Genomic DNA, 24148 nt, shown 5'->3' with positions numbered 1-24148 from the left:
AATAATATTACCTATTCTATGTTTGTTTGCCAGAATATGATAAAAATGGCTTTCTTACACACTACTGACTTTGTTATAAACTGAAACCACCTTTCTGAACAGCATTATGACAATATATATCAAGAAGCTTTAAAAGCTATATGCCCAATTTTTTGTTACTTTTTAATATCTGTATTTTTTATCAAAGTAGTCCCTCTTTTAGAAATCTACCCTATGGAAATATGCATAAAACTCCTTTTACAAAAGGAGATAAAAGAGTTCTTTATAAAAATGTTTATTTTAGTATTACTGATAAAAGTTAGAAACTATGTGGGATAAAGTTAAAAATATTACAAATTATAGCATTTCTATCTACTATTCAACCATTAAAAATCATGTTTTGGAAAAGCATTTTATAATATGGGAAAATCCTCAAACTATTAAGAATTAAACAAATTCTATATAATTAAGAATATAAAACTGTACATATATACGATCTTACAACAGGAAAAACTGGAAAACAAACTAACTTTTAAGTCTTCATTTCTAGAACATGAAATTATGAATGATTTTACTTTCTTCCTTCTTATTTATTGGGTTCTTTATATTTTCCTGCTATTTACATGTGCTCCCTTTGAAATTGGGGAGAAAGCGATTTACAAGAACTGAAACAAAAATAAGTACCAAAATACTACAGAAGTATACGGTACTTTTGTAGCCATGACCACCTAGAAGATAGTAAATATGTTTTGTGGCTCAAGACGTTACCAGAATAAATGAATGTATGAATGAACAAAAGAGAGACTGAAATGAAGATTCTGGAATAGAAAAACTGGAATCAAAAAAGACTAACCTACAAGGAACTACTGTATAGCACAGGGAACTATACTCAATATTTTATAATAACCTAAAAGGAAAAAGAATATACATATATAAGTGAATATATATAACTGAATCACTGTGCTGTACACCTAAAACTAACATGACATTATAAATCAACTACAACTTAATAAAATAAAAGATTTACTATTATAACATCACCTAATGGCCCATTTGTTGCCAAAAGGGCCATCTTATTACAGACCACAGTCAGTGGTTAGCGCTCAGGCTCAGGACGCAATGAGACAACTCCCTCCATCAACCAACACCCTCCACCGCGTGGGTCACAAAGCAATCTTTCTTTCTCACTAGCCTTCTCATAAGTGTCACCTGAGCTGGTCCCAAGAGACAGGCAGGAGTTAGAAACCGGATGGGGAAGACTGTGTCTAAAAATTGCAAGATAAACACATTAGAGCTAAAGTAATGAGAACTTGGCACTGCGGAAGGGGTGGAACACAGGTGACACCTCGGGCCCCCCTCCCAACCTGCGGCTCTTAAAATCTCTGCAAAATGAAACGGGACCATGCCTAGGGCAGTCACTCACCGAACCCCGTGAAGCCCATGGTGACCGCCAGCTGCGGGTCCGGTCCTGATGCGTCTGAGCCTGTCACTGGGACGAGAGAAAAGAGAAAAGGCCTTGTTAGTGCGGAGCCCCCAGCGCCGTCGGCCCTGCCCGACCCACCCCGCCGGCGCTCGCCTCACTGAACCCACCGCCGCTGGGTCCGGGGCGCTCCATGGTCTGCCACCCGCCACAGAACCAGCAACACCCACAACCCAAACAGCTGCTAAACAGTAGCAGCAAACCAGGCAGGAAGTATCGCCTCCGAGCGTCAGCCTCGCCGCCAAGGCCAAGAGCGGCGCCTTCCGCGAAGGGACAGAGGCCTCCTAAGCAGCGCCGCCCTAGCGGGCTGGCGGAGTATAAGCGCCACAGAAGCTGGCTTCAGATTGAACCCACGGGAAGGGGAATATTAGCTGCAGTTTCTGTAACACTTTTTACTTTGTAAGACGCGTTTATTGGGACTTCTCTGGTGGTGCAGCGGTTAAGAATCCGTCTGCCAACTCAGGGCACATCGGTTCGAGCGCTAGTCTGGAAAGACCCCACATGCCGCAGAGCAACTAAGCCCTTATGCCACAGCTACTGAGCCTGCTCTGTAGAGTCCACTGAGCCACAACTACTGAGCCTACACGCCACACCTACTGAAGCCCACGTACCTACAGCCCGTGCTCCAAAACAAGAGAAGCCACTGCAATGAGCAGACTGCGCACTGCAACGAAGAGTAGTCCCCACTCGCTGCAACCAGAAAAAGTCCGCGCACAGCAACGAAGACCCAATGAGCCAAAAAAAAGACGCGTTTACTGGCAAGGTGACACTTAATCCTCAGAATTCTAAAGATGGTTTCAAATTCCACGTCACAACTAACCATTAAGAGACTACCATTTGTTTAGTTTTGGTATGCTGTCAGAGAATATTTACAAGTGTCTAAAAAGGTTATTAAAATACTCCCTTTTCCAGCTGCATAACTCTGTGAGGCCCCCTTTTCTTCGTGTACTTCAACTAAACAAGTAACAACAAGAGATATGAAATCTGGTTATCTCTTATTTAGCCAAACATTTAAGAGATCTGCAAAAATGTAAAATAACAGCATTCTTCTAATGGTTTAGTTTTAGATACTATGGCGATTTTTCATAAAATATGTGTTATTTATATTAACGAGGATTAGGCTTATTCTTTTAAATAAGTTATTTTTTAAATTTCTCATTTTTATGAGATATTAGCAATTATTAACAAAAATAAACCTGTGAAATAAAATTCATATTTTGTCGCAAGACAAGAAAAATTCAAACACAAAAACATTTCTCTGCCTTTTGACCTCCTCTCTCCTCTCTACTGTGCATTGTGTATATGCATTTTGTATCAACCAAACCTCCACCATCAGCGGAAATACCTGCTCAACCATAAAGAGCAACATTCTCCTAGCATCAACAAGACAACTCCCTAAAAGATAACGTTCCTTCTTGATCTTGAAAGTGGCCAAGATGATGGTTAGATCTGGACTGTGTAAACTGTCAGTAATACATCATTTAATGTACAGCCCTCTGTTTCGAAAAACTTGTATAACTGTGTTTTGACTTCTAATGAGCGGAACAGTCCTTAGAGCTTTCTGAGATGCTGTTTCGGGTTATAATCCTCAGCTTGGCACAAATAAAATTTTCCATTTCTTTTTTAGATCGACTGATTAACTTTTTACCAACAATCCACACAAAAACCAAACCTCTTTGGACACCTTAATAATTTTTAAAGGTATCAAAAGTTTTAGAACCTTTATTCTTGAGATGTCTTCAGCAAAATTTTCACATAAAGGGCTGGATGGTAAATATCGGAGGCTTTGAGTCCATGTGGCCTGTGTACCAACTATTCAACTCAACAGTTGCAGCTGAAAAGCAGCCATTGCAATATGTAAATGAATGGAGGGTCTTGGACTTAGATCCTTGGAAATGCTGTTGCTGTGTGCAGGACTATTAGACCAGTATTGTTAGATATCCAATTTGTAGAGTTGAAAACTTTCTATTGTACTTTTTTTGTCTCAAATTAAAAACAAACCAACCCTGTGACAGACTGTCAGTTTTCAACCTGTAGTCTACCAAATAAAAGAAAACTGACAACTGGCGACCCCTCTGCCTATTTATCTACCAGTAATACAAATCTAATTTTTCTTGGTATACTTGCTATGAAGTCTTAAATTATATGTATAGATCTGTAATATCACAGTATTTTTAATATTCAGAAATTTAGTCAACCCTTTATTTGAGGCAGTAAAAAGTAATTCAAATAGCAAAAGACCAATTCAGAGCAATTCAGCTATTGATTTGCTAAACTATGAATATAATCGGATGTAACTTAGGTGAGACTCTAAATAAGGACTAATTCTAAGTATTCTAAATAAGGACTGCTCTTTGAAGACTACTGCTTTGTTTTAACCACTCCAGCTGCCTTCTGCATGAAATGAAGCCCATCCTGCCTCTCCTCACTCATTTCTCTTACCCTTTTACTGCAGTTAATACATACCCCATATACAAAATATGGTGATGCACTCTGTTTTTTTGGCCTGTGTGTCCCTGCATAAAGCACCTTGAGAAGAGGAATGTTGTTTCAGTTTGATATTCCCTGCACAGGTACAATGTCTGACACAAATTCAGAATTCAGTTGCTGTAGAAGATGATATATTAGGTGGCCTACTCTATACCAGTCCCTCTACTATGCACTGGGGATGAAGTAGTGAATTAGAACCACCTGCTTCCCCTCTGAAATGGGAAATAAAGCAAGGCATCACGTCCCTGTACGCTGTGAAGATTCCATAAACATAATTTTTCACAGTAACGTCCCACAAAGTCAAATGGTAACGATACTGAAATAGAAAACCTTATGAATTTTAATTTACACCGAAGCCCATATTTCTAGTGAAATTTTGGTTTATATGTAAACTTTTTTTAACAAACAGCTACCAACTCCTATCCACTCTCAGAAGACAAGTTATTTGCAGCACCAAATTGACACGCATACTCAAAATAGTTGCTGTTGTAGGTTTCCGATCCCCGAGGCACTCAGATCCAAGCGCGCGCTAAACCCACCAGAACCCGAGCAGCCTGCGCTGCCCCCGCACTAACCGGCTCGCACATACCCGGACCCCGCTCCCTCCTGCTCCCCACCCCTACCAACCCCGTCCCATCCCTCCCCTTCCCCAGTCCCTCCCCTTTCCCCTTCCTCCCTCCTTCCCTCCCTTCCTCCACTCCCACCACCGATTTCCCCCTCCCGCCCAGAACAACCAGCCTGCCCACTTCGAAGCACCTCCCGCTCACTAGCTCCACCCCCAACGTCCAGCCCCCTCTAACAGCTTCCTCTTCCCAGCGCCGAAAAGCTGGCTTCATAGTCCCCACCCTATGAACCGGAAGTACGTCATGCGCTGGCGCCGGGGCACTTGTTTGGCGCGCGCGCCCTAAGCTTTGGGGCTGAGCTAGCGTCTTGGGATTTCTCTTATTTCTCCTTGCTTTTTGCCTTTCTCCGGTCGCTGTTGTCTCCGATTTTCGATATGCCGTCTTCTTTGCTGGGCTCGGCAATGCCGGCGTCCACGTCGGCCGCAGCCCTGCAGGAAGCTTTGGAAAATGCGGGGCGGCTCATCGACCGTCAGTTACAAGAAGACCGCATGTACCCGGACCTTTCCGATCTGCTCATGGTGTCTGCCCCAAGTGAGTGATCGTTGCCAAGTTGGTGACTGTTTCTCATCCCAAAGGACTCTCGTCTGACTCCCTAAATAGATCCTTATCCGCAGGGTGAATCGGCGAAGATATCCTGAGATCTGGGACGCTGTTTGCTGCATTTTGAAGGGCGGAAAAGAGCCCATTTTCAATGTTTTTCCTTCTCTCACTTTCTTCATTACAGGCACCTCAGGGGATAGGAATGAGGAGCAAGCCCCCATTTGAAGCAGAAAGAGGCAAAGTTTCCAGCCTTAATGAGCTTCTCATTGCCTCCAAGTGTGTATCGCTAAGACCAGATGAGAAGGATCACCTGATCCAATTCTCATCCTTGTTAATACCTCATATTAATGTTGGAGTAAAATTGAAGAGCATACGAAGTTAATTTGGAAATTTACTATGTTCGCTCAGAGATATGCTTTATTATGTATGGAGTTAGTGTAATATGAAGTCCTGAAAGATGTTAAAAAGAACTACCAGCGGAATGAAGGGAAATCAGCACTGATGATGGGTGAACACGGAGGGTAAAGCAGATTTTTGTGCCAACAAAGAGAGGTGTCCGTAAAATATTCTGTTTATCTGTTTTAAATTAAGGCCAGGCTCCTCAAGGCATATAGCATCACACAAGTTGCTAGAAAAAAAGTGACCCCCTTTGTGAGGTGGAAATTGGAGAAGAGTAAATAAGATAAAAACAAGATTTTTGGTAAGCAAGAACCAAGATAATCTAACCAGGTTAATCTGCAATGTAAACCTAAAAGACAGCTTTGACGATTTATAAAAAGTCATTAATTGACTTATAATCAGAGAAAAGACAGAAACAAAGCGAAGAGTATTTACTCCTGGCAGCTACTTACCAGTGGGCTTGTCTTAAAAGAACTGAGTGGCCTGTTAACAACTCTCATCCTGAATAGCGCTCTTCCCTTTGTACTCCTTATTTCTGAAAGCAAGGTGTACAAACAGTCCATACATTCTGGTCTTCTCATCATATCTGACCCCAGTCCAACCTATCCACCTTTACACACATCTACCTCTTCAGCCAAATTTCCTTTCCCTCTTCCATCCTATTCTCGACCTCCTTGTTTCAGTTATGCCGAATTTAACAGGTTTCCCATAAGAACCCCCTCTTCAGGATTTCATTTTACATGTACTCTTCATCATTTCTAGAATGTTCTTCTTTGCTTGACAAGCTATTCTTCCAGACTCCATTAAATACCACTTTCTCTGTGAAGGCTTTCTCAACCAGAAATAACTCTGGTGAGGTTTATATCCTCACCAGAATTATTAATTCCATCCTTTGTGTTCCTATTGTAGTTGAACATGTGTAATGTTCTATTAAAATTATGTTTTAAGAGTAAATGGAATGTCTGGGATTTGCTTCAAAAAATACATTAGGGAAAAAGTGGATAGTGACTGACATATATGAAACATGACTGGGCATGTTACTGGTAATTTTTGAAGCTGGATACTCAATACATAGGGATTGATTGCATTTGTTCTCTAGTTGTATAAATTTAAAAAATTTTCATAATACATTTAAAAATTTGTTTTATATGTCAGTTTCCCCCAACATCTTTGTACTTTAGAGAGGCTGAAAAGGTGCCTGAGTAAATAATAATAGTAAATAATCAGAACTAAAACACCTTGCTCAGGACTAGGAAGGACAGGCTGAATAGACCAGCCTGCTCTTGTCCTTAGTGTCTGGGCTTTAGAGGAAGAGAAGGTTGCCAGTTGAGAGCAGTTTATAGAGTAGTCTGATTCTCTCCCACTCCTCCCCCCAATAAAATACTGCTTTTGTGGAATTACAGGCATACCTCATTTTATTGTGGTTTGTTTTATTGCGCTTTGCAGATACTGGTTTTTTTTAACAGTAGATTGGTGGCACCCCTGCCTTGTCAGGTGACAGCATTTTTTAGTAATATTTTTTAAATTAAGGTGTGTACATTGTTTTTTTAGACATAATGCTGTTGCACACTTAGATGTCAGTATAGTGTAAACATAACTTTTACATGCACCGGAAAACCAAAACATTTATGTGACTCGCTTCTGGGCATGTTCATTTTATTGCGGTGGTCTGGAACCAAACCCACAACGACTCTGAGGTTGCCTTTGTTTGTATATTGGTCTGAGGGTGGGGGGTGGATACATAATGGGAAAAGGCATGGATTGTTTTAATCTTTAAATTTTTAAGTGGGAAAGGAAATGCTGTTTTTTCCCCAGTCAGTATTTTGTTTGTCCACAGTTGTTTTTATCTGAGAATAACAAAGCTGTTTTATAATATTTTTCCCATTTCAGATTAGTAAAATAATAGGAAAACACTGTAAATTATTGAACTAAACATTTCTTTTCTTATGGAGAAAGTCTTTGTGAAAGATAACCTTCTGTTCGGTGTTGAAACCAGTAATTGCACCCCATCTTAACATTGGAATTTATCAGGCCTCCTTTATGTCAGAACAGAACTACTTTATTCTCTCTATACCTTTAGAACCAGATGCACAATTTTTTTTGTAGCTTGCAATACTTCTGTATGCCCATTTGACGTCCAATACATTATTATTTTAAATAAATGTTTTTTATTTTATTTTATTTTTTGTAGATAATCCCACTGTTTCTGGCATGTCAGATATGGATTATCCTCTACAAGGACCTGGTTTGCTGTCAGTACCCAACCTGCCAGAGATCAGTTCCATTCGAAGAGTTCCTCTCCCACCTGAACTTGTTGAACAGTTTGGACGTATCCTATTACTTTGTATTTAACTCTTTAAAAGATTTAAAAATTGGTATTCTCATTATTATAATTCTAGTTTTGTGTTTAATTAGCACATTGTGTATAAGTTCATATAAGGTTTTATTTAAAATACACTTTAAGTATGTGGGTAGTTTGCCATGTGCCTAGAAAATTTCATGTAAAATTGAGTGTTGAAAATTGAGTCACATTTTAATTGTTTGGGGACATTGAGGAGAGTAAATTGTTTATAAGCAACTCTGCATTTTTGAATGATATATGGCAAGGCATTACTTTCCAATTAAGTGCTATACAGGGATTTTTTACTACCACTTTTTCAGTTCAAAGACCCATGATTTTTGTTTTTATTTTTTCCTGTATGTTAACATTTTAGAACTGGGAACTGGCTCTGAAAATGTTTAAAATAAAACTGCAAGGTATTTTCTCCTGGAAATACCCCCCAAAAAGTTTTTGGTGTGTTTTTACACTTACTGGTGTCTTAGAATTGAAGTTTATAATTTGTTGTATTTCTAAGGATTACAGTAAGAATCTGTATCTAAAGGTATAAGAAACTGAAGTATTGATACTAATGCCATCTTCATAGACTGAGAAGTTAGAGGAGTTTTCTTATCCTCTAAAAATAAGATTTTATTTGTTTTTCTTACAGTGTGGCATACCCTATAAAAGGACTATATTTATAGTTCTTTGCTAGGAAGCTTTTATAAAAATCAGTCTGTAACTCTCATAATAAAGACATCAAGATGCTATATAAAAATTTAATCTGACTTTTGAAAGTATGTTAATCTGTTCAGGGTAAAGGGCTTCATATTTCAATACAGTGTGATTTAGAAAACAAAGAAATGAAAAATTAGGGAAAATGCTTGTAAAATAAATAGGAAAACTAGTAAAATCTAATCTATATTTTCATTGTTTCTCTGAGACTTTGTAAAATAGTGTTATTAAATAAATAATACACCTTATCATATACTCTACCTTTGCTTAGTTTCTTAATATTCTTTAATTCTCTGGTAATACTATACTATCTACAAGAGATATTTCTTTAATTCGGAAATTATTTTGTTTTCACAATTGTTTCGTTATCTTATAATTACGTAAATAATTCTTTGTCTATTTTTCAGTTTATACGAGGCTTGTAGATTGTCACCTGGCTGTGACTTTAGCATGCCGACTGTTTTTGTTTTTTTATAAATTTATTTACTTTTATTTGTGGCTGCGTTCGGTCTTTGTTGCTGAGTGCAGGCTTTCTCTGCTTGTGGCGAGCGGGGGCTTCTCTTGTTGCAGAGCATGGGCTCTAGACTTGCGGGCTTCAGTAGTTGTGGCGCATGGGCTTCGTTGCTCCATGGCATGTGGGATCTTCCTGGACCAGGGATCGAACCCGTGTCCCCTGCATTGGCAGGCGGATTCTTAATCACTGCACCACCAGGGAAGTCCCTGTTTTTTGTTTTTTTTGTTTTTTTTTAATCACTCTTCTATACCATTGGAAAAACTGGTCCAGTGAAACAGTTTATACTGTTAAAGTCCAATGGTATTACTCAGAATCAATACTTTTTTAAGTTAGTAATGGCAAAAACATTACATTTGTTATTTAGAGTACATTTTAAATGGTCAGATAGCTTTATTTAGAAGTTATAATAAATATTTCCGTCATACACTATGGCTTTCATTAAACTCATTGGAAATAAAGATAATTCATTTGCTCTTTTGATTGAAGAGTGAATAAGTCATGATTTTTTAATCATACATTTTATTTTATTTTATTTTATTTTATTTTATTTTATTTTATTTTATTTTATTTATTTATTTATTTATTTATTTATTGCGGTACGCGGGCCTCTCACTGTTGTGGCCTCTCCCGTTGCGGAGCACAGGCTCTGGATGCGCGCAGGCTCAGCGGCCATGGCTCACGGGCCTAGCCGCTCCATGGCATGTGCAATCTTCCCGGACCGGGGCACGAACCCGTATCCCCTGCATCGGCAGGCGGACGCTCAACCACTGCGCCACCAGGGAAGCTCTAATCATACATTTTAAATCAAAATCTTTTGAAACAAGTTTAAGAAAAATGAGATTGAAATCTTTCTACCTTACATCCACACTACCTCAGATATGCAGTGTAACTGCATGATGGGCGTGTTCCCTGCTATCAGTAGAGCTTGGCTCACAATCGACAGTGACATATTCATGTGGAACTACGAAGATGGGTATGTATTTATGACTGGTTTGCTTTAGCATGATTAGAATTTAAATTATCTTTATTACAACTAGTATTCTACTCATTAAAAGCTGCCTGGTTTATCTTTCATTCTTCTAACATCCGGGTCAGTGCTTCTCAGTATACGTACCAACCTGGGGATGGGGTTAAAATGTGGATTATGTTTTAGTCATTAAGACTCAGGAGTCTGCGTTTGTAACAAGCTCCCAGGTGATGCTGGGGATCTGGGTACCACTCTGAGTAGCAGCAGTCTTATTTCCCAAACTCCTATAATAATGATAGTCTAGCAGTAATTCTTTGAGGGACGGTTTGAGATTTTTAAAGACCTCTGTTTTCCCTGCATATCATGGAGTGGGAGGATGTTAGTTTATTGAAGTATCTTAACAGTTTTGTTGTTATTCTGTGGGCTTGACCTTGTGTAAATTAAATGTGTATAAAAGAGTCTGAGTGAAGGCCCAAGGCATTCTTGCTTAAATAAAGTTTATTGATGTGATGATCTTACTCTTGGCTATTTGGAGAAAAATTTTACCTTCCAGTTCTCCATCATATTATCTTTAGGTGAGGGGTGAGATAACCAGAGGAAGATCCATATTAAGATGTAACTCTTGCTCCTGAGTAGTTAACATACTTGTTAGAAACATACAGTGTCATTGAATCAAAATTGACACTATATGAGAACTTGTAGCTTAAATCATTTTTGTTTACTGTTCTTTTTTAATTAGAAATTTTCCTAGCTATTTTTATTGTTGAAATGGTATATAGTCATAATAATAGTGATATAAGGTTGTGATTGTTCTTCATGTATCATGAACGTTGCCCCAGTTTGTTATATTACACATAACATATTCATTTTTATACTAAAGAGTAGAACCTGTTCATTTAGGCATTGATCTCTTCAAGAAAACCTAATGCAAGAAAATTACAAAATAGATAAATGTGAGAATAATTTCATTGAAAAGGGTTTTCACTTTAATGAAATTTTTATATTTCCATTGACTTCTAACTTATTCATTTAAAAACCACATTGAGCTTATCATGTATCACTTTTTGTGCTTGAACAGTACTGAATAAACATAGTCCCTGCCCACATGGAAAGTGTGGTTCAACCTTATTGTGTGTTCAAACTAAACTCATTTAAAGAAAAATTATTTGAACATTGTCTATTGAAAAAATCAAGGCACAGGTACTGGATATAAATCTTTACTTCCTAAATTCAATTCTATAAAAACCTTAGCCTTCATTTCAGTTATTCTGATAGCTTTCTATTATAAATCCCAGTTCCATCTGGATGATACAAACGTAATGTTGTTCAGTTCATTTTTCTCGAATCCCCAGCTCTCCCAATATTGTTCTTAGTTCTGGGGGCTGTGTCAGTTGTTGAAGGAGCCTGTGTAATTCCACAGCATTGGGAAAATGGGGAAACCTGGCCCCACGTAGGTTGCCATGTAGGTGTTTTCTGTCCACTTGTGTGGCCCTTTGCAGGACAACCAGTTTTCCTCAAAGTCTGGATCATTTTTTTTTCTTGGTATTTATCCTGCTTGCTGTTCTCTGAGCTTATTGGATCTAGGTTTGAAGTCGTTGTTATTTTTGAAAATTTTTCAACCATTGTCTTATTAAAGTATTTGTGCTTTCCTGTTCTCTTCCTTTCTTTTCTGAGATTTGTTATACTTTTGTTAGGCTGCTTGATGTTTTCCAACAAATTTTGGATGCTCTGTTTGGATGCTCCACTCTTTTTTCTCTTTTTATTTCAATTTGGACAATTTCTATTGACCTTTAACTTCATGTTTACTGATTCTTTCGTCAAGTCTACTGAAAAGTCCATATAAGATATTCTTTGTGCTGTGCTTTTTATTTCTCACATTTTCACTGGCTTATTTCTAATTATTTTCATTGCTCTGCTGAAATGCCTTACCTGTTTATACATATTGCTCATCTTTTTTATTAGAGCCTATACTATATTGATTATATTTATTTTAAATTTCCTGTCTGATAGTTCAGACATCTGACTCTGCTTCTGTTGATTGCTTTGTTTCTTGACACTGGGGCTTTTTTTTGCTTGCTCTTTTGCTCATGTTTTGTTACTCAAAGCCAGACACCATGTATAGGACAGTGAATACTGCAATAAATACCCTTTATCCTTAGAAGTGGGCACATCTCTTCCTTTGCTAGAGCCTAGCAGGTAGGCCTTTATTGTGAGGGAGTTGACTTTTTCCAACTCAGGAGTTAAGCCGAGTGTAGTTTTGTTGTTGCAGTGGTACCTTCAGTGGACCACAGGTTTCAAATTCCTTTAGAAGTATTTTGCACTTAGCGTACAGATTGGGTTGCTGGATTTTTTCTCAGTGTTCCTGTTTCTCCCCCAGCAATAGGCTCTCCCTGTGAGCCTGTGCTTCTGAGAGGGTCCTCTTGCCCCTGCCGCAGCAGTAGACTGTTATTGCTTGAGACTTGCAACCTGGTGGGGGGGATGTTTGGAATGGGGACCAGCATTCCGCTTTTTCCTGGTTTACGCTTAGCCTTAGGTAGGCCTGTGTGCCTGAGTCTTGGAACTAGAACAGTTTTGTTTGCTGATTTATTATATTCTATAGTCTTGAAGAACATTATAAAACTTTTTCCTTTACATGTATAACATGTTTTTCTTCAACTGTTGACAGAGGAGACCTTGCCTATTTTGATGGACTTAATGAGACTATTCTTGCTGTGGGACTTGTAAAACCAAAAGCTGGTAAGAAATAAAAATATAAAGATTAAATTATGTTTGTACATAAGATTCCAAAATGTTTTAGGACTAAATGATATTATACTTTAAGTAATTAACTTTCCTATTGAAGTTTTGTTCTAAATTACTTCTAATTAGAAATACAAAAAGTGATTAGGAATATTTAACAATTTACTCACCTTATGGTATAAGTGAGTCTGCCTTTAAAATTGTTAAACTACAATTCTTGAATTTTATCTTGCTTTTTCTTAGTCTTTTTTTTTTTTACCTCTTCAAGTTTGCATAAGTTTTGTTTTTCTTTTTTTACATCTTTATTGGAGTATAATTGCTTTACAATGGTGTGTTAGTTTCTGCTTTATGACAAAGTGAATCATTTATACATATACATATGTTCCCATATCTCCTCCCTCTTGCGTCTCCCTCCCTCCCACCCTCCCTATCCCACCCATCCAGGTGGTCACAAAGCACGGAGCTGATCTCCCTGTGCTATGCGGCTGCTTCCCACTAGCGATCTACTTTACCTTTGGTAGTGTATATATGTCCATGCCACGCTCTCACTTTGTCACAGCTTACTCTTCCCCCTTCACATGTCCTCAAGTCCATTCTCTAGTAGGTCTGTGTCTTTATTCCCGTCTTACCCCTAGGTTCTTCATGACTTTTTTTTTTCTTAAATTCCATATATATGTGTTAGCATACGGTATTTGTCTTGCTCTTTCTGACTTACTTCACTCTGTATGACAGACTCTAGGTCCATCCACCTCACTACAAATAACTCAATTTCGTTTCTTTTTATGGCTGAGTAATATTCCATTATATATATGTGCCACATCTTCTTTATGCATTCATCCAATGATGGACACTTAGGTTGTTTCCATCTCCTGGCTATTGTAAATAGAGCTGCAATGAACATTTGGGTACATGACTATTTTTGAATTATGGTTTTCTCAGGGTATATGCCCAGTAGTGGGATTGCTGGGTCATATGGTAGTTCTATTTGTAGTTTTTTAAGGAACCTCCATACTGTTCTCCATAGTGGCTGAACCAATTCACATTCCCACCAGCAGTGCAAGAGTGTTCCCTTTTCTCCACACCCTCTCCAGCATTTATTGTTTCTAGATTTTTTGATGATGGCCATTCTGACCAGTGTGAGATGATATCTCATTGTAGTTTTGATTTGCATTTCTCTAATGATTAATGATGTTGAGCATTCTTTCATGTGTTTGTTAGCAATCTGTATATCTTCTTTGGCGAAATGTCTATTTAGGTCTTCTGCCCATTTTTGGATTGGGTTGTTTGTTTTTTTGTTATTGAGCTGCATGAGCTGCTTATAAATTTTGGAGATTAATCCTTTGTCAGTTGCTTCATTTGCAAATATTTTCTCCCATTCTGAGGGTTGTCTTTTCGTCTTGTTTATGGTTTCCTTTGCTGTGCAAAAGCTTTGAAGTTTCATTAGGTCCCATTTGTTTATTTTTGTTTTTATTTCCATTTCTCTAGGAGGTGGGTCAAAAAGGATCTTGCTGTGATTTATGTCATAGAGTGTTCTGCCTATGTTTTCCTCTAAGAGTTTGATAGTTTCTGGCCTTACATTTAGGTCTTTAATCCATTTTGAGCTTATTTTTGTGTATGGTGTTAGGGAGTGTTCTAATCTCATACTTTTACATGTACGTGTCCAGTTTTCCCAGCACCACTTATTGAAGAGGCTGTCCTTTCTCCACTGTACATTCCTGCCTCCTTTGTCAAAGTTAAGGTGACCATATGTGCGGGGGTTTATCTCTGGGATTTCTATCCTGTGCCATTGATCTATATTTCTGTTTTTGTGCCAGTACCATACTGTCTTGATTACTGTAGCTTTGTAGTATAGTCTGAAGTCAGGGAGCCTGATTCCTCCATCTCCGTTTTTTGTTCTCAAGATTGCTTTGGCTATTCGGGGTCTTTTGTGTTTCCATACAAATTGTGAAATTTTTTGTTCTAGTTCTGTGAAAAATGCCATAGTAGTTTGATAGGGATTGCACTGAATCTGTAGATTGCTTTGGGTAGTATAGTCATTTTCACAATGTTGTTTCTTCCAATCCAAGCACATGGTATATCTCTCCATCTGTTGGTATCATCTTTAATTTCTTTCATCAGTGTCTTATAGTTTTCTGCATACAGGTCTTTTGTCTCCTTAGGTAGGTTTATTCCTAGGTATTTTATTCTTTTTGTTGCAGTGGTAAATAGGAGTGTTTCCTTAATTGCTCTTTCAGATTTTTCATTATTAGTGTATAGGATTGCAAAAGATTTCTGTGCATTACTTTTGTATCCTGCTACTTTACCAAATTCATTGATTAGCTCTAGTAGTTTTCTGGTAGCATCTTTAGGATTCTCTATGTGTAGTATCATGTCATCTGCAAACAGCGACAGCTTTACTTTCTCTTTTCCACCTTGGATTCCTTTTATTTCTTTTTCTTCTCTGATTGCTGTGGCTAAAACTTCCCAAATATGTTGAATAGTAGTGGTGAGATTGGACAGCCTTGTCTTGTTACTGGTCTTAGAGGAAATGGTTTCAGTTTTTTACCATTGAGAATGATGTTGGCTGTGGGTTTGTCATATATGGCCTTTATTATGTTGAGGTAAGTTCCCTCTTTGCCTACTTTCTGGAGAGAGTTTTTTTTTTTTTTTTGCGATACGCAGGCCTCTCACTGTTGTAGCATCTCCTGTTGCGGAGCACAGGCTCCAGACGTGCAGGGTCAGCGGCCATGGCTCACAGGCCCAGCCGCTCCGCGGCATGTGGTATCTTCCCAGACTGGGGCACGAACCCGTGTCCCCTGCATCGGCAGGCGGACTCTCAACCACTGCGCCACCAGGGAAGCCCGGTGTATGATCCTTGTAACGTGCTGTTGGATTCTGTTTGCTAGTATTTTGTTAAGGATTTTTGCATCTATGTTCATCAGTGATATTGGCCTGTAGTTTTCTTTTTTTGTGACATCTTTGTCTGGTTTTAGTATCAGGGTGATGGTGGCCTTGTAGAATGAGTTTGGGAGTGTTCCTTCCTCTGCTACATTTTGGAAGAGTTTGAGAAGGATAGGTGTTAGCTCTTCTCTAAATGTTTCATAGAATTCCCCTGTGAAGCCATCTGATCCTGGGCTTTTGTTTGCTGGAAGATTTTTAGTCACAGTCTCAATTTCAGTGCTTATGATTGGTCTGTTTATATTTTCTGTTTCTTCCAGGCTCAGTCTCAGAAGGTTGTACTTTTCTAAGAATTTGTCCATTTCTTCCAGGTTGTCCATTTTATTGGCATATAGTTGCTTGTAGTCATCTTTCATGATCCTGTGTATTTCTGCAATGTCAGTTTTTACTTCTCCTTTTTCATTTCTTATTCTGTTGATTTGAATCTTCTACCTTATTTTCTTGAGTCTGGCTAATGGTTTTGTTTATCTTCTCAAAGAAGCAGCTTTTAGTTTTATTGATCTTTGCTATTGTTTCCTTCATTTCTTTTTCTTTTATTTCTGATCTGATCTTTATGATTTCTTTCCTTCTGCTAACTTTGGGGGTTTTTTGTTCTTCTTTCTCTAATTGTTTTTGGTATAAGATTAGGTTTATTTAAGATGTTTCTTGAGTTAGGATTGTATTGCTATAAACTTCCCTCTTAGAACTGCTTTTCCTATATCGCATAGGTTTTGGGTCATCCTGTTTTCGTTGTCATTTGTTTGTAGGTATTTTTTGATTTCCTCTTTGATTTCTTCAGTGATTTCTTGGTTATTTAGTAGTGTATTGTTTAGCCTCCCTGTGTTTGTATTTTTTACAGGTTTTTTTTCCTGTAATTGATATCTAGTCTCATAGCATTGTGCTCGGAAAAGATACTTGATATGATTTCGATTTTCTTAAATTTACCAAGGCTTGATTTGTGACCCAAGATATGATCTCTCCTGGAGAATGTTCCAAGAGCACTTGAGAAGAAAGTGTATTCTGTTGTTTTGGGATGGAATGTCCTATAAATATCAATTAAGTCCATCTTGTTTAATGTGTCATTTAAAGCTTGTGTTTCCTTATTTATTTTCTTTTTTGAATCCGTTCATTGGTGAAAGTGGGGTGTTAAAGTCCCCTACTATGATTGTTGTAACACTAATTCTAAATGTCATTAAATACTGAAGTGTTTGTGTCTAAGATTTGGGTTTTTTGTTTGTTTGGCTGGTTTTTTTACTATTATCTACTTATTTAAATGATCATAAGTGGTAACGTTTTAGCATCAACATTAAATTAGCATTACACTTTTCATATGCTGGTTAACCCACAGCTCATATTAAAGGTAACCATATTCTGTTAATGCTTAAATGATGGGTGTTTTCCAGAAAATAGTGCCTAACTCATGTTTACTTTATCTTAGGCATATTTCAACCTCACGTACGACATCTTCTGGTTTTGGCAACCCCTGTGGATATAGTGATTCTTGGACTCAGTTATACTAATTTGCAAACAGGTAGAGCAACCCACATGTTGTGGGGGCTTTGGGGGTTTGTTTTTTTGGCCACACCCTGCATGGTATGTGGAACTTCCCCGACCAGGGATGGAACCCGCACCCCCTGCAGTGGAAGCGCAGAGTCTTAACCACTGGACCACCAGGGAAGTCCCCACATGTTGTGTTTTTTAAAATAAAATATGTTGCCCAGTTTAATATTATAATTGAAAACTAATCTTTTTCACTAAGTTAACTTTCTGGTCTATTTGCTCATAGGAAAATATTTCCCTGTAGGTATGGTATCTTTCAGGTTAATATTTCCACCAGAAATTATTTTGGATTTATTTACCATATCAGTGTACATTTCTTAAATGTCCAATATAAAGGAAGGGTAGTAGAAGAGAAATAGTTGCCCCAGTGATTTTTAAATAATACCTTCAATTTCTTCATTTTTAATTTTTTGAATGGCCATTTTAACATATGGAACATTGAAATGTATATTACTCTTTCCTTTAAAGTAAGAAGCCATCAATTAATTTGTTACAAGCACATTCAGTGGTTTCTTTTGCATTCTACCAGTGTTTTAGGTAAAATAATGTTGAATTTCAGAGCCTCAAATTGATGATTATTGGGGTGGGGTGGGGGAAAAAAGAAAAAATTAATGATTATTACTACCATATCCCTAGGCTTTTTTCCAAAATTTAATGCTTTGGGTTAGTTTTTTTATTTGATGTTTTACTATGTTATATATATATGTGCTATGTATTTTACACATGTTATATATACATACTGTAGGTTCTATTTAACATGAATTATAAAACTGTTCCTATCAGACTTTTTATAGTAATTTTGAAATGTATGTTATACATACATTTTTTTGAAATTTTTGAGCATATCATGAACTCAGTAAGAGTATCAATTCTGAAGATAATACAGTGATTGTTTTAAAACTTTTAAAAAGCTCTTAAAGTGATTCCTATATTCTTTCTTTTAAAAAAAATAGGTTCTGGAGTTCTCAATGACAGTATGTGTGGTGGAATGCAGTTACTTCCAGATCCTTTATATTCTCTTCCTACTGATAATACTTACCTTTTAACAATAACTTCCACTGATAATGGCAGAATTTTCTTGGCTGGAAAGGATGGCTGTTTATATGAAGTAGCATACCAAGTAAGTCTGGCATTTGTAAACATTTTCATTTTCCTCCCTCTTGATGGAGTAAGACTAGATAAGCTTTTGTCTTTTCTTTTTAATTAATTTTTTTATTGGAGGATAGTTGATTTACAGTGTTGTGTTAGTTTCTGATAAGCTTTAGTCTTTATCTTCTAATTATATAGCACGTTAATATATTCTTATGGAAAGTAGTCAAACATGCAGTTAAAGTTGTAGTCCTTCATGACTACACCATACCTGTAAAACCCAGTCCTCCCCGCAAAGGTAACAGCCATTATCAGTTCTGTATATGTCCTTGTAGAATATGATGCATACATTTCTAAATACCTATAAATGTCTTTAAATATCTATAGATAATATATATGTATTTATTTGTGTGTATACATGTATACGAATACATAGTATACTTCTGTGTATATGTTTTTACTTGTATTATTGCTTAAGTTTTGTTTCATATTGGCTTTTTTTCCTTTTTCTGCCTTTTTTTTCCCCCCACGCCGTGTGGCTTGCGGGATCTTAGTTCCCCGACCAGGGATTGAAACTGGGCCAAGGCAGTGAAAGTGGCGAGCCCTAACCAATGGACCACCAGGAAATTCCCATAATTGGCTTTTTTCATTTAACTGTGCCTTGAAAGTCTTTCCTTGTCAGTATCTGGTAGATAGATATGTGTTATGTTTTGTGATTGCTGCATGATTGTCCATAAAATGGATGTATTGATACATGATTGAACAATTCCTTTCTTGATAGACTTCTAGGTTTTTATTATACCTTTCAGAAATGATGGTGTGATAAGTGTTCTTTTACAAGCCTCCTTGTGCACATGTGTAGAAGTTTTCTAGTGTGGAGACTTAGAATTCTAATAGTTGTATTATAGTATATGTGTATTGAAAACTGAATTTTCTATTTTCATTTTGCCCTCTTAAGAGTTTTAGACTCATAGCAGGCATCTTTGATTGTATCCCTTTCCTCTCCCTCCTCACTCTCACTAACCCTGGTATTTTATAACTTATTAATTTTGACCAGTCAGATAGAAGACAATTGTTTTTTATTACTAGTTGGGTTGAGCATCTTTTCATGTATTTATTGGTCATTTGTGTTTACTCTGAAATATCTTTGTATCCTTTGCTCCATTATTTTTTCCCCCTTACTGTATTGTTGCCTTTATCATAAGGTAAACAGTAGGAAACTGATAAGACAAGTATTCTCATAGGCACACAGCTAATTAGTGGCAGAGATAGGATTAGAACTGAGGTTAGCATTTTTATGTTATATTGTATCTCTTCCTTACCCAATTTCTCTTGGTTTTGTTAACTACAAAAAGAAGATTTTGTTGTAGATTTAAGTATGGCAAAACTCGATCATTGAGGGGCAGACTGTAGATTATGATGGTGGTGGCTACTATTTTTTAAATTTCCTTTTAGCAGTAGTGGGAAGAGATAAAAATACCTCTATCCTATGTACTTTTGACACTTACAAACTACGCTTATTATTTCCCTTACTGCTTTCAAATAGGAGTTTTTAAGATAATTAAAATGAGTTCACTAACATAGCATTACTGAGGTTGCTGGAATAGACATAGCTGATTTCATTGAGAGCAGTGATTTGATTTTCGTTAAATACATTTTCTATTTTTAATTACAGGACTGAACTCAGTACTTCTCAGTACTTATTTTTGAGTAGTATGTCTTACTTTACAATTATTGGTATTTTACTAAGATTTGAGAACCTTTATAAACATGAGTATATTTTAGTTGCTATGATGGAGGTACCTACATTTACAAGTTTATGTCTTTCAATTTTTTCTTTGAAGGCAGAAGCAGGCTGGTTTAGCCAGAGGTGTAGGAAAATAAACCACTCAAAGAGTGCACTTTCTTTCCTTGTTCCTTCGTTACTACAGTTCACATTCTCAGAAGATGGTGAGTAGAAAACAAATTTGGCAAACAAAACATTTTAACAAATCACTGACCTAACATTTTCTTCAGAAATTCTCATTCTTAATTGAAACAGTTTCTTACTAAACAGTATTTGTTATATAGTCATATCATCTTTTAAAGGGAGAAGGGATGATAAAACAGATAGCATGAGTTTTATTCCCAAGTTCCTATAAATGTAGCACCATAGAACATGTGTCTACAATAGCTATATATACTTAAACCACCCGTGTCTGTGTTTGTGAGAGAGTTAGACATTCAGACATTTAATACATGTTTTGCCTGGTCTGAAAGAAATTCCCAGCATAAAATGAATATATCTGAGTTTTTAACTGAGAGATTTAGGCAGGTGAAGTAATTTTAAAATGCTTCAGTAAAGTAAGATAAATATATCTAAAAATGTTAATATGACTGAATTTTTAAATTATTTTCTTTTACACAATGAATTATTAAACTAAACTGGAAGTTTCTTGAAGGAATGGACCAGGTATAATTATTTTATGTGTTTCTAGCATATAGTAAGCATTCATTAAATGTTGAATGTAGGAATAATTTGGAACTTGTTTTTGGTTTGGCTTAAAATTAATTTAAAGGACAGAATAACTTATTCGTGATGCTCTTAACCCAGTCACAGTATTTGATGTTTGCTTTTTTTCGCGTGCTGTCTGACCTGAATGCTTCTTGGCTTTGTCCTTGTGCAGCTACCCTAAGACTTACCTACAAAACAAAAGAAAAGCCCTGAATGTAAATCAGCAATTTTAATTGGTTGTAAGTGGCTACTGTGTTTGATTTGTTAACCTCCGTTTTTTTTCTTCCTCTGTCTTATTTTTAGATCCTATTGTTCAAATTGCAATTGATAATTCAAGAAATATTTTATATACACGATCGGAGAAAGGAGTAATACAGGTAAGTATTAATATTATACCACCATATAAGAGGGGAAGAATATCCCTGTTTTTAAGGAACAAGGTTTAGTCACTCTTGGGCTTTTCCTATGAACTGTGTGCTTTAAAAAAAAAAAAAAAACCCGCTGCTTAAGGCCCCCTTTTATGAAATTGTTAATCTCTGAATGTTTTCATACCTATATGAAGTACCAAAATTAAAGGATCCCTAAAAAGGAAAAGTTTACTTAATAAAAATTTATTTAAAAGGTTATTTTATAAAGTGTATACAGTTTATAATCATGTTTAAGTGGGTATGATTTTTTATTCACAGGTGTATGATTTGGGCCATGATGGACAAGGAATGAACAGAGTTGCCTCAGTGTCACAGAATTCTATTGTTTCTGCTGCTGGAAACATTGCTAGGTAATATGTAATTTATTCTCAGGCATTTCATTTGCAGGCATAATTATATTATTTATATGCAGTATACTAAAATTATTCCCTCCTTGAAATATCTCCAGAAAGTAAGAAATGTTGAAGGAGGTGACATCATAGGTTATGTTTGAAACAGTTGCTAGCAATGCTTCCTTTTATTCTTATGTTGGATGGTTTGAAACATAAGGCAGACTAGTTTTACAGGGTAAAGGACAGCTTGACCTGTGATTTTCCCTGGAGTTTGAAATTATGCTCTAAGTGGTCTGTGCAGGCATTATAGGTATTATGACTAGGAAACTGCAAGTCTCAAAGTTACCTCTTTTTTAACTACTCCACCCTTCTAACAGGTCTACATGGTAGTTTCATTGGTCTGATAATGGACACAAGTACATTTCGGGAAATACAGAATTTCACAGTTGTATTAGCCTCACTGTATTCTTGAGGAAACTAAAACTAAGGATGTTATGATTTGCCTGAGGTCTAACTCCTAAGTAAGTGCTGAGATCCAACCTAAAAGCCAAGTTTTCAGACACTATACACTGTTTGCATATGTCACAAGTGACTTAGCTTCAGAAACTCTCTTCACCTAACAAAGACCTCAGATTTTCAATTTCTGTTTTCTGTGTGCCTGGGTCACTGCTACAATCAGATATCCTAGTGATAGCATGTTTTCCTTGGTCTTCAATGACCAAAAAATTCTCAAGGCAGGCAATTTGAAACAAAATTTCCTTTTACTTCTTCTAATTTTGGGGGGAAAGATTTTTTCAGATCCACAGAAAAATGAAAAGAATAGCATGATAAAATCTGATATACCCTTTATCTAAATTCACCAGTTGTTAACATTTTGCCTTATTTCCTCACTCTTAAGACCTATTTGAAAGTAAGTTGCAGACATGACTTTCACCCTTAAATCCTTCAGCTTCCATCTCCTAAGCTCTTATATACTACATTATCATTACCACACCTAAAAAATTAATAATTTTATAATGTTATCCTAATTATATAGTCCATATTAAAATTACTCAGTACTCCTCCAGATCTTTCATAGCGTTTTTCTTTACATTTTTCTCCACGTTCAGCCAGAGCACATGAGCTACGTTGGTTATTAGTCTCTTTAATATAAAACGGACCTCTTACTGCCTTTTTCAAATGTTGACATTTAGTGGGGAGGGGCAGGAGAGTTATTTGTAGAATATCCCATTTTCTGAATTTTTTTTCCTTATCTATAGATTCAGGGTAATTTTGTTTTTTGTTTATTTATTTACTTATTTATTTATTTGGTTTTGCCAGGTCTTAGTTGTGGCTCCAGGGCTCCTTAGTTGCAGCAAGAGGCCTCCTTAGCTGTGGCATGAGAACTCATAGTTGCAGCATGCATGTGGGATCTAGTTCCCTGACCAGGGATCAAATCCAGGCCCCCAGCTTTGGGAGCACAGAGTCTTATCCACTGCGCCACCAGGGAAGTCCCAGGATAATATTTTTTTTAGCCAATATCACATACATGATGCGAACTTCTTACAGTATTACATTAAGAGGCACATAGTACCAGTTTTCCTATTATGAACACTTGGTTAAGGTGGTATTCACCAGATCTCACCATTATGAAGGTTCATTTTCCCCCCCTTTTTTTTGCGGTACACAGGCCTCTCACTGTTGTGGCCTCTCCCGTTGTGGAGCACGGGCTCCGGACGCGCAGGCTCAGCGGCCATGGCTCACGGGCCTAGCCGCTCCGCGGCATGTGGGAACTTCCTGGACCGGGGCACGAACCTGTGTCCCCTGCATCGGCAGGCGGACTCTCAACCACTGCGCCACCAGGGAAGCCCTCCCCCTTTTTAATTAGTGATAATCCTTTCAATGATATTTTGATGCTCTAAGGACACCTTATTCCCCATTAACCATTTACCCAATGGATTTAGCTTTCTTTTATGGTCTTTGAAAAAAGATTACTCTTAACAATATTAATGTAAAGAACACACATCCACACTGGGTTTTTGCCAGTTCTTGCTCCTTTTGCACTACTTTCCTAAAAAGTAGCCTTAAAACTATTTTAGCATGTTTAAACATGTAAAAATCCTACTGGAGGGGCTTCCCTAGTGGCGCAGTGGTTGAGAGTCCGCCTGCCGATGCAGGGGACACGGGTTCGTGCCCCGGTCCAGGAAGATTCCACATTCCGCAGAGCGGCTGGGCACGTGAGCCATGGCTGCTGAGCCTGCACGTCCGGAGCCTGTGCTCCGCAACAGGAGAGGCCACAACAGTGAGAGGCCCGCGTACCACAAAAAAAAAAAAAAAAAAAATCCTGGTGGAATATATTCCTTGTAATTGAGTAGATATACTTTAAAAATAAACTTTAGTTTTTCTTTCTTCTAGGACCATAGATCGTTCTGTTTTTAAACCAATTGTTCAAATAGCAGTGATTGAAAACTCCGAATCACTGGACTGTCAGTTATTGGCTGTCACACATGCAGGTATGTTGTTTTATTTATATGTGTGCTTTAATGTGATAACTTTTTATAATCTTC

The 24148-nt window shown here is 37.2% G+C and overlaps 2 protein-coding genes across 4 annotated transcripts in view; one reads left to right on the top strand and one right to left on the bottom strand.

Annotated features, from left to right (window-relative positions):
- The window catches only part of WDR70 (WD repeat domain 70), a 313153-nt gene extending 311027 nt beyond the window's left edge, over positions 1 to 2126 (bottom strand). Inside the window, exons 1-2 of one of the 2 annotated variants that reach the window (XM_067730546.1) lie at positions 2071 to 2126; positions 1403 to 1468 (exon numbers count right to left, since the gene is read on the bottom strand). In XM_067730546.1, coding sequence (XP_067586647.1) covers positions 1403 to 1421 — 19 coding nt within the window. In that variant the 5' untranslated portion in view covers positions 1422 to 1468; positions 2071 to 2126. Of the gene's footprint in view, positions 1 to 1402; positions 1469 to 1569; positions 1721 to 2070 lie in introns of those variants that run through there. The other variant, XM_067730545.1, reaches the window with a different exon arrangement.
- A 2660-nt stretch (positions 2127 to 4786) lies between these two features.
- Positions 4787 to 24148, top strand: part of NUP155 (nucleoporin 155) — a 58865-nt gene continuing 39503 nt past the window's right edge. Inside the window, exons 1-10 of one of the 2 annotated variants that reach the window (XM_067730544.1) lie at positions 4787 to 5103; positions 7703 to 7840; positions 9954 to 10050; positions 12710 to 12780; positions 17138 to 17230; positions 18213 to 18379; positions 20193 to 20298; positions 21146 to 21219; positions 21529 to 21620; positions 23997 to 24094. In XM_067730544.1, coding sequence (XP_067586645.1) covers positions 4947 to 5103; positions 7703 to 7840; positions 9954 to 10050; positions 12710 to 12780; positions 17138 to 17230; positions 18213 to 18379; positions 20193 to 20298; positions 21146 to 21219; positions 21529 to 21620; positions 23997 to 24094 — 1093 coding nt within the window. In that variant the 5' untranslated portion in view covers positions 4787 to 4946. The remainder of the gene's footprint in view (positions 5104 to 7702; positions 7841 to 9953; positions 10051 to 12709; positions 12781 to 17137; positions 17231 to 18212; positions 18380 to 20192; positions 20299 to 21145; positions 21220 to 21528; positions 21621 to 23996; positions 24095 to 24148) is intronic. The other variant, XM_067730543.1, reaches the window with a different exon arrangement.

This window comes from Pseudorca crassidens, chromosome 3, assembly GCF_039906515.1.
Source record: "Pseudorca crassidens isolate mPseCra1 chromosome 3, mPseCra1.hap1, whole genome shotgun sequence".
NCBI lineage: Eukaryota > Metazoa > Chordata > Mammalia > Artiodactyla > Delphinidae > Pseudorca > Pseudorca crassidens.
The sequence above is the reverse complement of the archived record's forward strand: the minus strand, read 5'-3'. Positions and strand labels throughout refer to the sequence as shown.